The sequence below is a fragment of the Hippoglossus stenolepis genome, chromosome 1 (genome assembly GCF_022539355.2).
Source record: "Hippoglossus stenolepis isolate QCI-W04-F060 chromosome 1, HSTE1.2, whole genome shotgun sequence".
NCBI lineage: Eukaryota > Metazoa > Chordata > Actinopteri > Pleuronectiformes > Pleuronectidae > Hippoglossus > Hippoglossus stenolepis.
In genome coordinates, this window is record NC_061483.1 from 18,374,127 (window position 1) to 18,393,705 (window position 19,579).

Here is a 19,579-nt window from a genome sequence, read left to right on the forward strand (position 1 = left end):
TTGGCCAGACGACACACACACTCTCACACACACACTGTTCTATGTGTACAGGTCTAGTCGGACTCCTATGGTTCTCCTCCACAGCCATCAGTCAAGTTTAAGAGTGTGCAGACAGAGGAAACTCCCCCTACACATACAGCTGGACAAGGCCGCCATTGAGCTCTATAGTAGTGGCCTTTTAGAAACTTTTACAGTTACTGCAGTAAAAAGTCGACCGAGAACAGCTGCACACACTGTCCCATAGTGTATGAGAAGCATTTAGAAATCAATATATACCGTGGGTTAGGTTTGGTGTTTGCGTGGCTGAAACAGAGGATACAGCTGTGGACGGTGCCGAGAGAGACACGCTTCCTATTCTGGGACAGTATTCTGACCGAAAACTGCAGTTTTAATCATATACATTATAACCCCAAGGACAAAAGAGTCACATTCACCCACATGCAAAGTTTTTTTCAGTCTGTTTTTCTGTGACACACACACACACACACACACACCATTGAAACCACTAATCTACACCATGAGAACAAAAAACATCCTGCCTGTAAAAGACAGGGAGAAAATGTGTGTATTCTGGTGTGTGTGTGATGACATTTTTAGATTCCAAGGACAGCGTGTGTTTCCTCTCTTGCATTCTATTGTTCCTGCAGCAGCACTGATCCTCGGGGGAGCAGAGCAACCGCCACGACTGTCGGGCAGCAGCCAATGACGGTGCAGGACAGAGAGGCCCCCAAGGCTGATGGGAACTAAAGTCTGTCCTCTTTTTTTTACTTTGCTGTTTCCATGGAGAATTTAAAGAATAACCCACTGCGGCGTCATGAGATAGACTGTGACCATGTGCTGTTGAGGACAAACTGATTTCATTAGATTAAAAGACATCAGGAGGCGACTGCACTATCTCTAACCTGCCAGGGTACAGGTGTTTGTGTGTGGGTGCTTGTCCTTCTATAGGATTGAGGACCAATTGTGGTTCAATACCATCATAGTGAGGACACTTTGATGGAATTTTGTCTGGTCCTTGCAAATTCAAAGTTTTTTTTGTGGGTTAAGAATTGGTTTTAGGGTTAGGCATTCATTTGTGATGGCTAAGATAAGTGTAAGGGGCTAGGGGATACATTATGCCACTGTGTGTGTGTGTGTGTGTGTGTGTGTGTGTGAGAGAGAGAGCCCAATGAGATCAGCTCTTGAGAACAATGAGTTGGGATGAAACTCCCCTGACTTTTACTGACTTTCATGGCACATGGTTACAACTCTCTCCATATGGAATTGTGATCTGCTGTATTAAAGCGACAGAGTGACAGCTTCAAATGTCTTTGCTGCCATCTACAGGATGGTCTGTTGTCCTACAGTTTGTCTAACAGCCCTGTAGGCAGCACAGCGCCACCATGAGGTTCACATATGTGACGGTTACTGGATGGATACACTTAATATACAGGGGGGGGGGGGAATTATTAACCACCACTCTCAATTAACTGTCATCTCTGTGATGATTCTCAATACTTTTCTAGGTATTTTTTATCATATTTCACAGGGTACAGTGGATTCAACAATCTGACCCAACTGAGCTGATGGGTTAAGGTTGAGGGAAGGACGGTGAAGGGATGAAAGTAAGGTTCAGCAGAGGATAGAGATAAAAGGGTGACCAAATGAAAGGAAAGGTTGGGTGGTGAGAGAGTGATGGGTTGACCAGCTAAATGTAGGCTTGACAGGCGATTAGGGGTGTGTGAGTGGTGGGCCTGCTCCTGAACCCAAGTCAACTTCATATGTATTCATTGATTTGTGTTGCAGATGTGTCCGTTTCATTCATCTTATGTGGGGTCTAAATTCTTATCACAGCATTTAACCACCAAATATAAAAAAATATACGAAAATTGTTTCACAATTAAATATGCGGCTAGAATGTTTGTAAATAAAGACACTGGTTGATGTAAATGAAACACACAGAACACAATTGTCGCATTATTTAAAAAAATGTATTTGTATGTACTTACATACTGGTGTCAAAAGAGTATGCACCAAAATGTCACATTGACTCACGGTTACAAAGAAAAAGCATTTTCTTTTTCTTCAATTACAAGTATTGAAAAAACTATGTACAGAAAAAAGGGCATGGTGACGAGATAGTACACTAGAAACAAACTTACAGTCACACAACATGGTTTTAAATGAGGATTCTGACAATAAAGAAAATTCTTCTAACAGTTACACTGTCTTGGTGCTCAGAAATTCAAATTGTATTTCCACTCAAAATGAACCTTGTGCATCCTCTCCGCAGTCCAGCGTCAAGACGTTTCCAGAGTGAGCTCACAAAAAGGATTCTTTTTAAAAACTGCCAAGGATTAAATCATCAAAAAGGAAATGTATGAACATTTGAGTGGAAATACGGTTTAAATAAAACACATGTTCAAGAGATAGTCTTAAAAAGGTGTAACAAGGGAAACGGGGGACAGACAGAGAGAGGGACTGGGTGGAGAAAGGTAGAGTCCTGGAGATGAGCTGCGTGTGGAGGGCTCGTCCACGGCTTCTATCAACACCTCTCTCTGGAGAGACATGTAAAGGCTTGCCTCCGTTTCCATGCTATCATCTCTTACAGATGAAAATACACTCGTTCCCAAAACCATGACATCTTTTTGCCGTCTAGAAATTTACAGATTTTCAATCAAGACAAGACACAAAGCAGGAATCAAAAGAAAGGCAGGAAAATGGTGAAGTACCGGGATATATAATGTGATTGAAAAACAAAATAACTCAGGTTTCAATGGGTGCTAATGGAAAGAAAAATGTCAAAATGTTGAAGTAAAGAAACTGGACTAGAACCCAAACATCCTTCAGTTCTTCTCAGTGAGATAACTACCAGAGAGGAGCCTGGGGTACATCCACACTAATATGTTTTCATCTCAAAACCAAATGATCTCAGTCGATACTAACATGTACACTAAGCACGCATGTACCAGTCCGACAGGAAGCACATCGTTTGAGTTTGACGAGGGATTTCTTAGCTTGGACTGATGAGGTGGAACTGTTGCAGGTATTAAACCTCCAGGTTGCACACGCCACTTTGTGAATGACAACACCTGATCATGAAGCGAGCGTGCTAACATCTGCGCCATCATTTATTTAACTCCAAGTTTCTAAATGCAACCCTGGAGTTTCCTAACATATTTTGGGCAAACTACATTTACAAAAGGTTTCTATTTAGGGGCTTGAAATTTCAAAAAAAGGAAAAAACATATCAGTTTGGATGTAGCATGACACAGAGGACGTCAACACATTCAGTGCAACACTAAACTCGCATTCGCTGTCCCATGGCATGATGAAACCTTAATTTGGGCGACAAAGGACAGTAAGATCCTCTGAATTGATAATTTTTTCTAATGTTTCCTTTACAAGATGCCAAGTTAGACAGTAATAAATTCATGGTATGCGATGCAGTATTCAGTCCGACTGTTCCGGATTTGAGGAGTTAAAGTGTGTCCAGCTTCTTTCCAACAAAACCAAACAAAAGAAACGACTGGAGGGGTGTGAAAGTGTGAATCCACCTAAAACAGACGACAAGAACTATACTGATGATCGAAGTTCAGCGGATCTTTGAGCAAACATATAGAATTTGTGATTTCTGTCTTAGGGTGAATACTTTGTGAGGTAAGGATTACATTTTGAACAGAATGTGTCTCTGGTGTATCTGGGGTAGTCTGGGACCAGCTGCTCTCCTTGGGACAGTTTCTCTTTTCCTCTAGTCACTTTTAGCCTTTTTGCTGTCGTTTCCGTTCTTCTCCGGCTCGGTCCCTTCGGCCTCCTCCTGGTGCTTCCTCTTCTTTGTGTCATCTGACGGGTGTGGCAGGAAGGTGATGAGGATGCAAGTCATGTTGTCACATCCTGTCCCGTCTCCAGATGTGTCAGGGGCCAAACAGTGGTCCACCAGCTGTCGGGAGGACGCAAGGTATTTTACATTTAAGGTATGAACTAAGGACAATGTTTTTAGTGTCACATTAAGCTATAAGCTAGATAGCACACTCACTACATATTAGTTGCAAATTAAATATAAGTGATTGATAGAATAATCCGCAAATTTCAGCCATGTAAACATCCTCATGCCTCACTTAGAAACGGAGGAAAGCATGTGTTTATGTCCATTTCTACAGTGATTAAAACTGCAGAACGTCAAATCCATTTGTTTCCATGTCTATTGCTTTGATTTCTGGGCTCTGAAGCCGGCTACAGATATGATTTGTGTACAAGTGTGTATGGGAAACTTTCTCACCTCTTCCACAATAGATGAGAGGGGTCTGGCTTTGCCACTCTGGTCTGGTTTGATCCTCTTACTGATGAAGTCCACCACCTCCTGACTGCTCAACACATTCCTGCACACACACGGAGCGCATCAACAGGTGAGTGACAAATCGAAAGGAAAAACAATCTCAAGCATGTAAAGTGCTAATTATCAGCTACAGAAACCCTTTCATTGTGCTTAATGACCTCATAAGATCAAGACTTTGGAACAACTATCAGGCTCACACATGAGTATGCAGGCAGGGACGAGGTTAGAGAATAACTTCTAGTTGGAGATGCGCTGATACCAGCATCAGAAATGCTTCTGATACTGCCGAAAATGCTGAGTGTGGCATTAGCGAGAAAGAAAATCTATACACCGATCTTTTACCACGTCTGAAAATTATATTAGTTTCACCCAGATAAAACTGCAATTCGCTTTTCCCAGAAATGACTTCTCTTTAGTACTGGGCCTCACTTATACCGCCACTGTTACTCACCAGATGCCGTCGCAGGCGATGACCATGAAGTCATTCTCCTCATTAAGGGTCAAAACTTTGACGTCCGGCATCGAAGAAATCATCTGCTCCTCTGGAGGCAGAGTCTTGTTCCTCTTGTAGAAGTGGTCACCTGAGAACCAGAGTCCAGATAAATATGTATTAAATGAATCCGTGCTTATGAATGTGATCCTATCAGAGGAGGAGAATATGACATTGTGATTTGAATTCAAAACCGAAAATGACTGTTGACAAAGAGCATTGAGTTTAATTCTGACTAGTCAGGAAAAAAAAAAATAAAAAAAAAATCACCAACTCAGCCATACCAATAGCTCTGGACAAGTTCAATCCACCGTTGACGCGCCCATCCATGGTCACTTTCCCTCCAGCGTTTTTGATGCGAGCCAGTTCCAACTCGTCCTCTGGTTTGTGGTCGTAAGACATGTCGACAGCTTTGCCTACAGCAACAGAGTGTTTTTCGGTTACATACAAGATAACAGCAAAGCCTTAGATTCAAATATCTACCACTACACATTTCAGTGGCAACTTTGATCGGCTGTAGTCCAGTAACATCAATGGATCAACTGATAAGAATGAGTAAGAAATGATTTTAAGATTCTTATGTTATGTACATAACATTTCTTTTTAGGGTTGAAGGCGGCACTGGTTTTTCAGAGCAGACACTTTTTTTTTGCTGTGCTGACACTTACTATAGGTTTTAATGTAGAATGACATCCTAACAGAGGGAACTCCTGAATATTCTTGCAATCATATTTTAACTTTATGGATCATTATACATAAATAAGTGATTAGGTCACAAAATGAAATGGTGCAGCAAACAGATACAAATGATACTTAATTTATTTGTAATGGGCTTAATAGACACCAGAATGAAGTTGGATATTTTGGATATATTTAATATATATACTGCGCATTATTGAGGTAAACTGGCTCCTTATTGTTTTGACTTACCCCGTTCAGAAACCACACAGCGCGAGTCTCCAGCGTTGGCCACGATCAGCTGCTTCCCTCGGATCAGAGCCACGACAGCTGTGGTGCCGCTGTCTGATCCAGGCTGTGAAAATGTGATAAGACCCAACATTTAAACTAGTTACAGGTTTATTTTGTGTTAAGACTTGTTAAAACAGGGGTAAAATTAGTTGGAAGAGTTCAAAATACTTTTGTGATCACTGTCATTTTCTTGTATAAGGAAGATATTTATAGAGTTCACATGGCGACAGCAAATCAACACCCTTGAAAATAGACTGTGACAACTTTCATTATATAAATAATTAACACCATGTACGTTGTATGTATTTATGTATGTATGTAGTTGGCAGCACAGTCATACTGCTGATCAGGAAGTTGCACACACCTCCTCCTTGCCATCCATTCCAGGTAGACACATTTCCTCCTCATCTTCCTCCTCAGAGTCTTCTTCGCCCTCATCTGTATCTTCCTCTTCTTCCATCTCGCTGCTGTCACCTTCTTCCTCCTCACTACCATCCTAATAAAAAAAGTTTTTAGATGCTTTTCAAAGTGAGTAAGTTTTTGCAGCAAAGCAAAAATCTATTCTGGTCTCCTGCTCTCACCTCGTCATCACTGCCCTCCTCTTCCTCTCCCTCCTCAGACTCCTCACTGTCATCAAAGAACCTCGACTTTGAGTCTCCTCCAGCCTTGGAGGGCAGAGAGGAGCAGGAAGGACCTGCATCTCCTTCGGCCTTACCAGCCTTACCGGCCTTTTCTTCTCCATTGGAGCTCCCAGACTCTCCACCGTCAGCTGCTGTTATGGTGAAGCAACGGCAACACAGGGTGTTTGACAAGAGAAAAGTGAGCAATATTGAATGGAGAAAAAGCAGAGGACGTGTAATAAGTGCTCAAATTGAATACTTGTTTAATATTGGAGCTTTTTTGTTACCATGTAAACAAACACATTTTTTCATCTCATGCCATCTATTCTGTACCTGCACCACTGCCTTCACCCGCTGCTGTTCTCCGACAGGCCCGCAGCTTGGATGCACATGCCGCTCCTTCGCCTTGCTTCACCTTCCCGTTGCTCTCCTCCTCCAATTGTCCGTTCAGCCCCTCTTTCTTCTGTCCTTCCCCTTCTCCCGAGGCCTCAGGTTGTGGGCAGGATGCCTTTTTAGCAGCCGCACTGAGAACAAAACACAAAGAGGAAAGAGAGGTAAGCAACATTAGTCTTAAAATCTTAACTGTTGTTTTACTCAACTACTAAGATAACGCTGGACTATATTACAACATCCAGGATATCTAGTAGAGAACCTATGTACCGAACCAATACCACATCTTTACAGTATATTAGTGACATTTTAAAGAACGGTGTTGTGAGATGCTATCATTGTGTTCTTTATGTCGACAAGGGGATCAGTTAAATGTGCAGAAAGGAGGAAGTGATGAAAATGTTATAGTGGACTTGCGTGAGGACCCCATTGAAGTAAGATTTTCCAGAAGGCCCGTGAGCCAATTTTATTGAATGTTGAAGCCACAGTACATAATTGCCACAAAGTCCTGCATGATAAAAACAAGTTTGTTGGTCTACCTGAGGGCAGCAGCGTGTTTGACAGCATTGCGGTTCTGGCCGTAGCGAACCAGCAGCTCCTCTATGGTCAGTGTAGCCTCCTCGTGGAGCAAAGCGGCCTCCTCTGTTTCCACTGAAACAAAAAGCAGAAACATGAGCTGACTCAGGAGTTGTTCAGATCTTGCATCACTGTTATAAATCTATTAGTGGTGTGTACAACCACACTTCAGCATGACTAGTCTTTATTGTATTCTCAAAGTTTGCTATGTTTCATTTCACATCTTTGTTGTGACATTTTCCTTTCCTATTTTATTAGACTGGGTGTTCCCAGTTATTTTTCTTACAACGGACATCCCCACCAAACCATACCACATAAATGAAATAAACGTGTACTCACAATCATCCTCCTCTGACACCTTTTCAACAGGCGGCTCCTCTGTGGGTCGTCCAGCGATCTGGACCAGCTCCTTGACGACTTCCTCTGTAGTTATTTTGCCGTCGATGGCCAGGAAGGCGTCTTCCAGTGCCTGGAAACAAGCAGGAAGGTTTGTCGGTAAAAGTCAAGTAGCAGTGTAACATTGTGTTTAGTCTAAATCAGCTAATATAAAGCCTATGGTAGATCATATGAAGACAAATAATAACCAGGGATGAATACATTCTGAGTGATTTCGCTGCTTGTAAAAAGTGCCTAACAGTATTAGCTTTTGATACCTGCAAACTAGACACATCGTCACAGGACAATTCATAGATACTATTCTAAGATCACAACTCAAGGAAGCATAACCCATCAGATGTGAGTGACTGTGTATGTAGCGGTTATGTTTAATCACGGGTGACAGGTCGGGTTGCAGGGCATATGACAGCAGTCTGGGCAGGTCCAGCGGGTTGTGTGCGGTACAGAGTTTCGTGGGTGCTGGTTTAAAAAATTGACCTGTGCAGGACATTGATTCATGTTGCAGGTCTATTCAGAGGCTGCAGTGAACGTGTGTGGACTGCGGATCCAAACAAAAAAAGATGACCACACTCACATGTAAACTGTATCTATGCCAGAGTAGAGTAATACACATCTGGCCATGAGAATCTGGGGCTTCTACAGGATCTCACCTTTTGCAGTTTGCCATCTTTGTAGGTCTTCTGCTCCTTGATGATGTCAGGAAGGTACTTTGAACAGTAAAGAGCCACCTCTTCACCTAAAAGAAAACAGCAGGTTGTATAAATTCTCAGGGCAGGTGTGTTTACACACAGTGCTCTGAGGGGCATGTCCAACAAACAATGAAGATAAAAATCATTGAAACAATAAAGATGGTGCTTGTGATATAAAAAAGGACATTTGTCTCTGACAGGTGTTTGTTATTAAAACAGGTTTGTGTATTGTGCACCACCAATGTTATGAATATGTGTAAGTGTTGATGTTTAGCAAGAAAATACTAGAAATAGTAGAATATAACTATCTTACCTCCGTGTCCATCATATACCGCGAACATGGCGGTATCCTTGTCAAACTCTGTAATACAGTTGTGAGCATCCTGTGACAAAACAAAGACAAAAATTACAACCAAAATTCCCCTCTTGGTGCTCAAAGCAGCAATGTGTACATTTTGGAAGTGGGCGAGAGGGGATAGGACTACAAAAAATGTTCCATTCATTCCCAAAAGGGGAGGGGGTGCATCTTATGTTACAGTGTAATGAGGGATGGAACGCCTTTATGACCATAATGAATGAAATTTAAGACCTATGTGAAGTATAATAGATATGACTATCAGAGTCCCAGTTTTACTTACACTCTGTCATAATTGAAGATTAAATGAAGTAGCCAAGTAGAGAATAGCCCTCAAAATACCATGTTATCTTGTAAACTACGAACAGAAACAGCAGGTGTCCGTATTCTATGACTGGGGTGTTTGTCAGTTATCACTTACTCATTGGTATTGTTTGTAGATTTATTACAGTATACTAATATCTGTATCATTGAGAGCTACAAACTAAGCCAATATATTTCTCTTAATAAAACACAAATGTGCGATGGAAGACCTAGTACGTGATATTTTAACTTATTTCAGACATTTTAAGGCTTAAAATACAGATTATTCTGTTTTCAACGTTTTTAAGATCCTGTTAAACCTCATTAGAAAACATGTACATTCACCAGTGGTGGAAGGTAACCAACTACATTTATCTAAGTAGTTTTCCGATACTTGTAATGAACTTGCGTATTTACACTCAATGCTACTTTATACTTACACCTCACTACTTTTCTGGGGGAAATGTACTTTCTTCTCCACTACAGTTATTTGACAGCTTTAGTTTATTTTAAGATGAACATTTTACACAATAGCTTCTAATAAGGGGTTAGATTTCAAGTGTGCATGAGGATTATCTTCAGTCAGTCAGGTAAAATAATAGAATTTAGGTTGTGTCACACAACAAAGTTTGTGTTCTCTAACTGTAGATGAGCCTCGTGTTATTATCACTGCACAAGTTCATACATGTCTTTGGACTGATTCACTAAAATGCATGTACTTAGTTAACAATTTTACCCTTCTCTATTAAGTTGATAGCCGGTGCATTAAATCCAAGTGGCTACAAAATGCGACACAAGGTCTTTCAGTACAAGTGGTTCACACAGCGGACATCAGCTACACACTATTGGATACTGTCAGAGAGAGATTGTAAAGTAACTCAGCTAAAATCACCCCCGAGGATGAGTTATGGATTTTAATCATCACTGCAGTGGATGCTGGGAGATAAACTGGTTTAGGGATGTGAGACACCAGCTGCAGCCAAACCAACAGAAAAAAGCCTCACTAACGTTCATCCCGCCATTTACAACTGCACACTGATCTCTCCTCAGGACACAAGGCGGCAACATGGTTGTCTTTTGATGCGGCCCCTCTTTTTTTCCGTCTTACCTCCATGGAGACACGCCAGCCCTGCATAGCAGAGTAGCCGTAGCTCATGTGGCTGTTGCCGCCATCGGAAGAGGTCTTGGTCGTGTTAGGCTGCGACAGATAAGCCCCCATGGTTATTGGATTGTATGGCTTTGCACCTGGAGAGGACGACACAATGGAAACATCACATTTCTGCTTCACATGGAAAAACGCACACATCACACAGGGCTTGTGTCGCACTTCGGCTTCGTTTGCCAGGCAGGCTAGCTATAGTTGCTAGCTAGCTAACGTTAGCAACACCACAACAAAAAAAAAGTAGACGCATCGGCAGCTGCTAGCTTAAACCGCGAAGCTAGCAGCAGCCAACCCGGCTAAACTTCCAGGGACCGTAAACTCTGCCCCCGCCGGGAGAGGCGGCTGCGCAGATCCACAAACCCCAAATAGTTAGCGGCTGGTTTACCTGATGTGACGGAGCAGGATGAATCTGTAGCCGGGTTCAGAGGAGAGAGATTCACATAGGAAGCACTAGTGATGTGTCCTTCCGTGTCGAGGCTTCGAAGCGTGTGTCGGGTAATTCAGGAAGATTTTTGTGGAGCGCGTATCGAGGCTTGTGTTGATGACGTATGTGGTGACGTTCAAAGCCTCGCGAGCCGGCCGTACCACGTGACTGAGTCAGGAAATGGTTCGCGGGTTTGGCGTGCGAATCGAAATATAAGGGGCAGCGAAACGCAATGGACCCCCTCACATTGTGTGCACTTGGGACTTTATTGCGCGTTTGTTTCCAAAAAAAAAGAAACCGCCTGAAACCCAGCACGGTGGAAAAGTTGTTATTTTTAAATAAAAATGAATAAAATGTTGTCCCTATTTTACGTGTTACATGTTACAAGTAACACAAGCACATTCACATCACAACCCTCTGCCCAATTTGTTTCCACTTTCCCTTTTGACCCCGCCATTGTATCATAAAGACAGACACCATATTAATAAGTTCATAATTTATGCATTGGCATCACAAACATCATTCATTCATTTATTCAATTCAAAGCTTCACACACCAAAGCCACGGTGTCATTATAATCACTCTGCCTGTTTTACATTTATTGTCCACTTGATGGCACAGCGCCATGAAGCTTCGGCCCATGAGTGAACCAATTGGATGGAAAGCGTCAATGCTGCATGAAGCTTCATGTCGCCACCACTAGGAAGCACCGCACGTGTGGGAGCAGGAGCCGCTAACAACACAGACCGAGGAGGAGCAGCGGTCCCGCGCATGTGCCTTTCCTCCCAGCGAGGGGGCGTGTCCGAGACCTGCGTCCTGCGTCCTGACGTCACGAGCGAACGGTTTGAAAACAGTACAGTTTAGTCATTATAAAAAATCTATTATTCTCAACGATTTACATCACAAAATAGTTCTCAATATAAATATAAACAAAAATATTATCCAGTTTTATAGAGATTGATCCAATGTGAATTGTGTAAAACTGAAGACGAAACTATCTAAGCTGTTTTATGAATGTGATCATATCATTTTGCCACAAAACCAACTTCTCAATCAAATTGGAAGCTAGAGACCTTTTATTATGCAATGAAAATGAAAATCTGAAAGGTTGTTGGCGTAAAACCAACTGACATTTTATTCTCGAGTTGGCCTCCATACCGGTTGGTGGCGGTAATGCGCCGTGTTGTCCTATGAACGTCACAGGCAGAAGTAGGGAGAAGAATAAAGTGGTTTGACATGGCGCGGGAAGAGAGCAACATGGAGGTCAGCGGAGAAGCAGACAGTCTCTCTCCGTCCACTTTAAAACTATACGAGGCTCAGTTTTTCGGCTTCACCCCGCAGACCTGCATGCTGCGGGTGTACAGCGTCTTCCAGGACTGCATGTACGACATCTTACCCGTGGTGGAGAAGGTGTGTGTGAGGCAGCTGAGTAAAGGCGAGTCGGACGCGGCGGAGGAGCTGCTGCGGAGCCGGGCTCGGGAGTGCAGCCGCAAACTGCAGCAGTTCCTGGAGGAGCGCTTCAAGCAGCTGTCGGAGCGGATGGAGGCGCTGCTGGTGAACCGCTGCTTCTCCGTACCGCCCAATGTGCTGCTGCCCGAAGACCAGACCCACAACAAATACCCCCAGGGGCTACAGGTGGGTGGAGGAGTGCAAACAAGCTACTGTTTCATGCGTGTGTTCACTGGTCAAGTTCAGTTCAATTACACATCTTGTCTTCAAGGTTCAGTGGGTTATATTAGTCACAGTCAAACATGAAAGAGAACCTGTGGTAACCTTTAGAAATCTTCATAAAAACAGGGTCCTCCTTAGGGAGGACCCGCTCCTGATGTAAATATTGAGAGCCCATTGTGGTGTAAATAAAACAACAATTCGTACAATGTAGATGATAAGACAATATTGGTAACACCACTAAGATTATATTATATTATATAAAATTTCTGCCAATAGATCCAGTTCAGCTGAATCTTACACACTGAACCTGTAAAGGGATAGTTCACCCAAAAATGAGAATTCGTTCATTAGTGTTTGAGTCCACAAAACACTTTTGGAGTTTCAGGGGTAAACAGTGTTGCAGCCAAATCCAATACAATTGAAGTAAATGGTGACTGATTCTTCAAACATAAAATGGCAGGAGCAGTATGGAGGCACTTGGATGACATCTTGGATCATCACGTGATGTCATCCAAGTGTCCGTAAGTCCCGACATTCAAATTCGACTTGAAACGAGAAAAATATCTGTAAATACAATCCCCTACCCACCTACCCCTCCAAGGCTTTCAGAAAAAAGGACAGAACATCTACAGGATTCCTGTTGTAAGAAAGTTTGTGTTGGGGTCTTCACATCCATACTGCCTGAACTGTAAACTGTACTTTTTATAGGTTAAAAAGTTAGTCACCTTCTAGTTTTGGACACTTCAGTTGAAAAAGGACAGGACTACAGTTCCTGCACTTTTCACCTAATGTAGATGTTAACAGTCTCTAATGGGAGCTTTTTCTCAGCAGTGTTATAATACATTACATTCCTGTGTTTTCATATCACATGTGGCTATTGTACTCTACATAAGGGCTGGAACCAATGATTCTTTTCATTCATAGTTAATTTTCTTGATTAATTGATGAAATGTTTTGTCTTTAAAGTATCAGAAAATTTTGAAAAATGTTCTAGTTTCCAACAACCCATGGTGATGTCCTCAGGTGCCATTTTCTCTGTGATCTCACAATATTAAAGATCTGTCTGTGATTTGGCTGTGGTCCTTCTCGTTCCAGGACGTGCTGAGGCTGGAGTCGTCCCTGACAGACATGCACAGAGCCTATGAAGCAGAGGTCTGCGCCAGACAAGCGCTGCTGGCCGAGCTGGAGGAGCAGAAGGAGGTGCAGAAGCAGCTGGATGGGATCCGGACTTGGGTCAGAGAGCTGCAGGCAGCCTGGGTGAAGGAAGGTAACGGCAACTTTAGTGAAAGTTTCCGACTGGTGATGGAGTCGGTAAAGAACCTGCAAGAGGCCGTCGCAGAGGTCTACAAGAAAGCTCCTCACTGAACTGAACTCAAATTTGTTTTATATCTCGTAATTCCTCCAGAACTTTAATATTGTTGTTTTTGATTCTCTTTTTTTCAACAACAGCAGTGCAATGTAAATAATAAAACACATGGATGTATTTGTGTCAGTTACGCTGATTATTTTCCCTTAAAGTCAGGTACCTTTGTTATGTACCTCCTCTTATTCTCATCTTGGCTGCCTTATAAAGAAGAAACAATATTGTCAACTCTGCATTAAATTCAGTTCAGCACAACTCTACCTTCATAACAAATTGTATCTACTTAACTATATTTGTAACTGTAAGGTGATGGTGTTTGTTTTATTTATATATTTCAGGATTGCATTAGGTTGTTGACATTGTTTCCACCACAATGAACAGCAGCAGTGATGGACAGCAGAGGGCGCTCATGGCATGTTACTACACCTGAGCCAGTCAAATCCATGCACGCTGAAGTGATCACACTTCTTGATCATTATTGAAATTAGTATGTAAAGCTGGTAAAAGTTGTTTAATTATTTCACCAGTTATTTTGAATTATTATAATGAAATTAACTACTTCTCTACACAAACAAGCCCTTACACTGCAGAAGTTCAATTTGGGGTTCTATGTTAAATAGAAAATGATAAAATTATATAATCAACGAAACTTATTTTTGGTAGTTTTCCTTTAATCTTGTCGAGGGTTGAGACAGAGGATGTCTGCGTCACCTTGTTAAGCCCTATAAGACAAATTGTGATTTGAATATAGGCTATACAAATAAAATTTGATTGATTAATTCTGCTGTAGAGATCAAGGGATTTTGTTTACATCACATCGACGACGGCATTGGCTCCTATGACCACAAACTCAACATATCCTTCGGTGTCTGTGTATGGCTCCACTTCTTCATCTGGAGATATTTGTTTTCTTTTAGTTTTTTTTACATTTTTGTGTCTGTCGCGTGTTAGAAGCTTCATCAACCCGCCACTCTCTCGTGGTGAATCAGATTATTTAGACTATCTGCAGACTTTATACAACGGGTCAGACAGAGAAAGTCTGATGGAACTCTGAGGCTCTCACATGGACGTTTGTGTTCACGCACACCTCCTATGGAGAAAGTGCGGAGAATTTCAAGAGTTCATTGCATGTCTGAAAGCGGCTTATGTGATGCTTTTCTTTGCGTTTTACACTGTTGCACAAGACAAGATATTGCATTAGGCTGTGGGAAGCTATTACCAGCATTTTATATTGTTTCACTACATTTTTTGAGCAAAAACCAAACGTGAATGACTGATTTATCAAAAATGGAAATAATCATTAGTTGTAGACCTATAAGAAACCCATGGTACATTTTATATGCATCAGTAGATAACAAATATTGAAAGTTCTTCATGTTTATCATTTTCAGTTTACTGTGTAGTAAAGTGAAGATGTACATGAACCAGTAGGGGGCAGCAAATGCATATTGTGATTTAACGTAACATTAGGATTGATAATAGTTTATATATCTTAACTGTTACTTCTTTTTACACCATAAAAATAATACATGTGTGTTTCACCATGACATGGGTCAGACTTGGGCCACCCCTGCTTTTTACAATAAACATTTGTCTGCCATGTGCAATATGATGCATTGCAAAACTTTACCCCAACACATTTTACTGTGAATACTACATATGTACTACAGTAGAGTAACAAAGGTAATAATGGTTGAGTCATATCTCTGTAAGGTTCAGATCTATGATCAGGCTGGTCAAAAATGCTTTAGAGAAATTAATTTTACTGATGAGGAATCAAAGGTCGAGGTGCTGTAACTGTGTCTGAAGTAAAGCTGCGATCATTATAATATAATTAAAGGTGGAAACTGCCATCATGATGGTCTGTAGCTGGAACAGTGAATCATATTGATGTTAGATTTAAAGCCACAACAAAAACAATTGCAATTGGAGAGAAAGTACATAAACAACAACAGGTCCAGTGTAAATAGTCAACATTTGTTTTAACATTCCTCTGTGTGTCTGTGTGTGTGTCTGTGTGTGTGCGCGTGCCACCTGCCTGTTGTGATAGACTGGAGGAATGGTCAGTCCAGATGGAGAGGCGTGAGAACAAGTCATTGTTTCTGTTTGTGTGTGTTTTAATGCGGGGATTTGTCCAGAATGACTATGATGATCTCACAGGCTGCGGCTGCATTTTATTTTGCTTGTAATAATTTCTTTGTAATCTTCTAATAATCATACATTTGATTTATTAACGCCCCTCGAGACGCCAGGAACACAAATTTAAGAAGTCAGAAAACCAACAAGATTTAAAAAAGAACAAAACAATAAAAAAATTAAAACGATATATACAAACCAAAGAAATTTGAAGTATTTCAAAAACTCGTCCAATCGATGTTGATTTCAGTTTCAAAGAGAACATGTTTCGCTTTTAGCTGTTTGAAATAAGGGAAAAGGACAAAAACAGAATTTATTCTGCTGTGAACAATGAGGCAAAGCAATCCCTTTTCTTATTTTTCTTTCTGCCTTGGCACTATTATTCAAAAACCTAATCCTGAAGGACTGCTGTGGTTTCCATGACAGAGCTGTTTTTAATAGTAGACTTCAACATGGTGAGGTCTGAATATAAAACATGAAGCAGGATTTATATCATGACACTTTTTTGTCAGTCTGCATTTATTACTTTGCCGCAAATTGAGACCAGAAGTAAAAAAATAAATAATGGGACAATAAATAAATAGAGGCAAACATGCTTTGTAATACCCGCTGTATAATATACAACCATGACGACTGGTGTCATTTGTAGTCGAATCCATCTCTCATAAAAAAAGATGGTGTGGGGGGGAGCATTGATATGTATTCAGTAAGATCTGTTTGTCCTCAGAACTTGTTCCCTCTTGGCTTGACCAGCGTTGGACATCTTTGTAAACTCCTTGTAATTTGATGTGACAAGCACAAAAGTCAGAACTGCAGAACACCAGCAGTTTCTCTGGTGAGAGATTTCTCTCATTGTAGATATTTGGCACCTTGACTTTAAAAAATGTCTCAACGTGTTGTCGTCTTCTGCTCAGACCCTCATACGTGTGTGACGGTGTGAACACAGCTCTCCTGAGTGTGGGCCTAGACAATAAATAAACTCTGCCCTGCTAATTTGTGTGTGTGATATCGTCTACAGCCTAAAAAAGATGTTCTCAAACACCACGAGCACAGCTGTATGAAGCTGGCTGCACACGCTGTGACTGCATGTTTGCTGTCAAGGGGCAAAAATTGAATAATGTGAAGGGAGAAGAGGAGAGAGCCATACAGGTGACAGCCAGTTTGTTTGGAAAAAAGTGAAAGTGTTTGTATTTGAGGGGAGGAGAGACAGGAGGTCGTGGAGGAAAAGTGTCTTCGTTTTACAGCAGAGTCTCAAAGTTTCACGCTGCTGTCCTAAACAGCTTTAGCACTGAGGCTGCGTCCACACTCAGCTGCTGATCTAAAACTGCTATTGACACGTGAAACCAACATGTGTCCACACTAGGCTCTGTCCACAGTAAAACACCATCATGAAAGGAGAATATCTAAATATCCTCCTATTTCTCTCATTTAGCCTGGAAAGTAGACACCGTTAGTATAATTGTTTAATCAACAGAAAATGTATCTGCAGCTATTTTCACCAGCAGTCAATCAGTAAAGCCAATTATCAAGCAAAATATAAAACAAACAAAAGCTGGAGTAGGATTTTCTGAGCTTTATAGCAGTAAAGATATATTTATCTTGATGTTCATTTATATGTCCAGACTGTTGGTCAAATATAAATAAGAAGACAAGATCACTAATAATGGAAATGTAAAAATTAGCCACAGCAGTAAAACACTGTGCTGCTGAAACATCAATAATCAGTTCATTACTTTATGATCACAAAGTCATGAGACAAAATAAACTGTAAATCCAGGTTACTGACAACAACTGTGCTCTACTGACATTTAAAATGAGGGATCACAGCAGGAAGTTTTTCTTCTTTGCTTGAATGAAACACAGATCTGAAGTGAAGCCTCAGAAAGATTCAATCAAACTGCTTCTAACAAAACAGCACATCCAGAACTATTAAACACTGTTCAGGGCCTTTCTCAGTAGATGAAGTTTGCTCAGATGTGATCTACATCTGGATCTTAAGTCAACTTTGATCCGCTTCAAATTAAATTGTATCTGTCGGTACACTGTTCTGTACAGTTTGTTTGAAACATTAGTAGTAAATTATCATGTTCCAGTGTAAAGTGTTATCTTTGGCTTCATGTGGACTGTGAGTGTTGATGCAAATTACAGAGAAAAAGTATTTTGATTTCGTCTAGTGTTGATGTTTACTGCCGATTTATTTATTTCTCTTTTATTTGCCTTTTGCTTTGCTGTCAAAGCATTTTGTAAACTCTGCTTTTAAAGGTGCTATATAAGTAAAGTTTATTATTATTTATTATTATTATATAAAACTGTATTTTTGTTTATAAATGAATTGAAGTTGACATCTGAGGATCAGTGGCTATGTATGTGTCAGTGTAGAATAGTGAGTATACTAATTGTGTAGTTGTGTGAGTTCACATGTGTACCTATTGGAATTTGTGACCAATCAGTATAGTGTGTGAGCATGTGAATCTATACGTGTGTGTGTGTGTGTGTGTGTGTGTGTGTGTGTGTGTGTGTGAGTGAAGACAGCATATGGACAGTGCCCTCCCTTCCTGTTGGGAGGGGAACAACGTGGCTCTCTGTGAAACACAGCTTGACCTGTGACCTCATAGGATCACACACACACACATACACAAAGAGAGAGAGAGAGAGAGAAACACACACACATGAACCCAGATACACAAGTACGCAGATATACATCCACGCTGAGCCAGCCAGCTGTCCGGAGCGACTGACTGTCCCACACAGAGACAGAGAGGAGGTGAGAGTGACAGTGGGGCAGACAGACAGGATTGTTTTCTCAGGCTGGAATTTGCTCTGACTTTTTTAAACCCACGTGTTACCCAGCAGGGAAACCAACACACACACAGCAGCAGCACACTGTCCTTTCCCTTTCTGACATTTCTTCCCAGTGCAGACCCCTGTGACGCCAGCAAATTAGGAAGCGAGAACATGTCCTCACCTTGAACAGCTGTGAGGGGTTTGAACCTACATCGAAGCAAACAGCAAAAAACACACTCCAGAGCTCCTTTTGTTTTCTGTTGCTGAAATCCCAAAGTGGACTCCTGACATTTTGAACTTCTTCTGGTCAGTTGATGTCTGTCTGTCTGCAGTATACAACACACTTACAAAAAGTTCCCAGCTGCCCTGATGTGAGTTTGTATCTGAGGGTGTGACAACATCATGTAATAAAGAAGTAACATGTTGTATCTTTGCAGGAAATAATAGCAAGTCCTTGTTGCTTCATAAAAAATATATTGTCAATGTTTGTTTCTTTTGTCTGCACATGATGTGATGTTATCATGTTATGTTGCCAGAACCAAAGTATAAGAAGAACATGACCTAAATCATATTTCTGTATCATTATCTTAAATATATCTTCCAACTTTTCCACCTCAGCTGACAACTCTACAAAAATGTAGTTTGTAAATAAGATTAGGCAAAAACTACTGGATGGATTACCATGAAACTTGGTAGAAGGATGTGGTATTGGTCAGGGAAGAACCCATACAATTTTGGTGTGGATCTGGATCAGGGGGCAGAGCCACTGTCTTTAACATTGTGAGATGGAGTGGTTTTTTTCAGTTTTTTTTTCAGAATCCAGCATGTTTAGAGGACTGATGCAATCTGGTGAAGATCCAAATAGAAATCTGGAGCTAGTGAATTTAAATGTGATTTCATGAGGGGACTGTTGGGCCTCTGCACTCTACTGAGACA

At 41.2% G+C, this 19,579-nt stretch overlaps 2 protein-coding genes across 2 annotated transcripts; one reads left to right on the plus strand and one right to left on the minus strand.

Moving 5' to 3' along the window:
• Positions 1-3,091: 3,091 nt before the first annotated feature.
• On the minus strand, positions 3,092-10,835 carry ppm1g (protein phosphatase, Mg2+/Mn2+ dependent, 1G). The gene is made up of 14 exons (XM_035158313.2): positions 10,651-10,835; positions 10,212-10,348; positions 8,759-8,828; positions 8,407-8,492; positions 7,700-7,829; positions 7,324-7,435; positions 6,728-6,918; positions 6,356-6,546; positions 6,139-6,270; positions 5,736-5,838; positions 5,090-5,221; positions 4,767-4,896; positions 4,259-4,358; positions 3,092-3,919 (listed from the first exon to the last, which is right to left on the minus strand). The coding sequence occupies exons 2-14, from the start codon at positions 10,320-10,322 to the stop codon at positions 3,731-3,733; spliced, it is 1,677 nt and encodes a 558-aa protein (XP_035014204.1). The 5' UTR covers positions 10,323-10,348; positions 10,651-10,835; the 3' UTR covers positions 3,092-3,730.
• A 1,036-nt stretch (positions 10,836-11,871) lies between these two features.
• On the plus strand, positions 11,872-14,503 carry mis12 (MIS12 kinetochore complex component). Its single transcript, XM_035157331.2, has 2 exons — positions 11,872-12,324; positions 13,456-14,503. Exons 1-2 carry the CDS (start codon positions 11,926-11,928, stop codon positions 13,723-13,725), a joined length of 669 nt encoding a protein of 222 aa, XP_035013222.1. The 5' UTR covers positions 11,872-11,925; the 3' UTR covers positions 13,726-14,503.
• Positions 14,504-19,579: the final 5,076 nt, after the last annotated feature.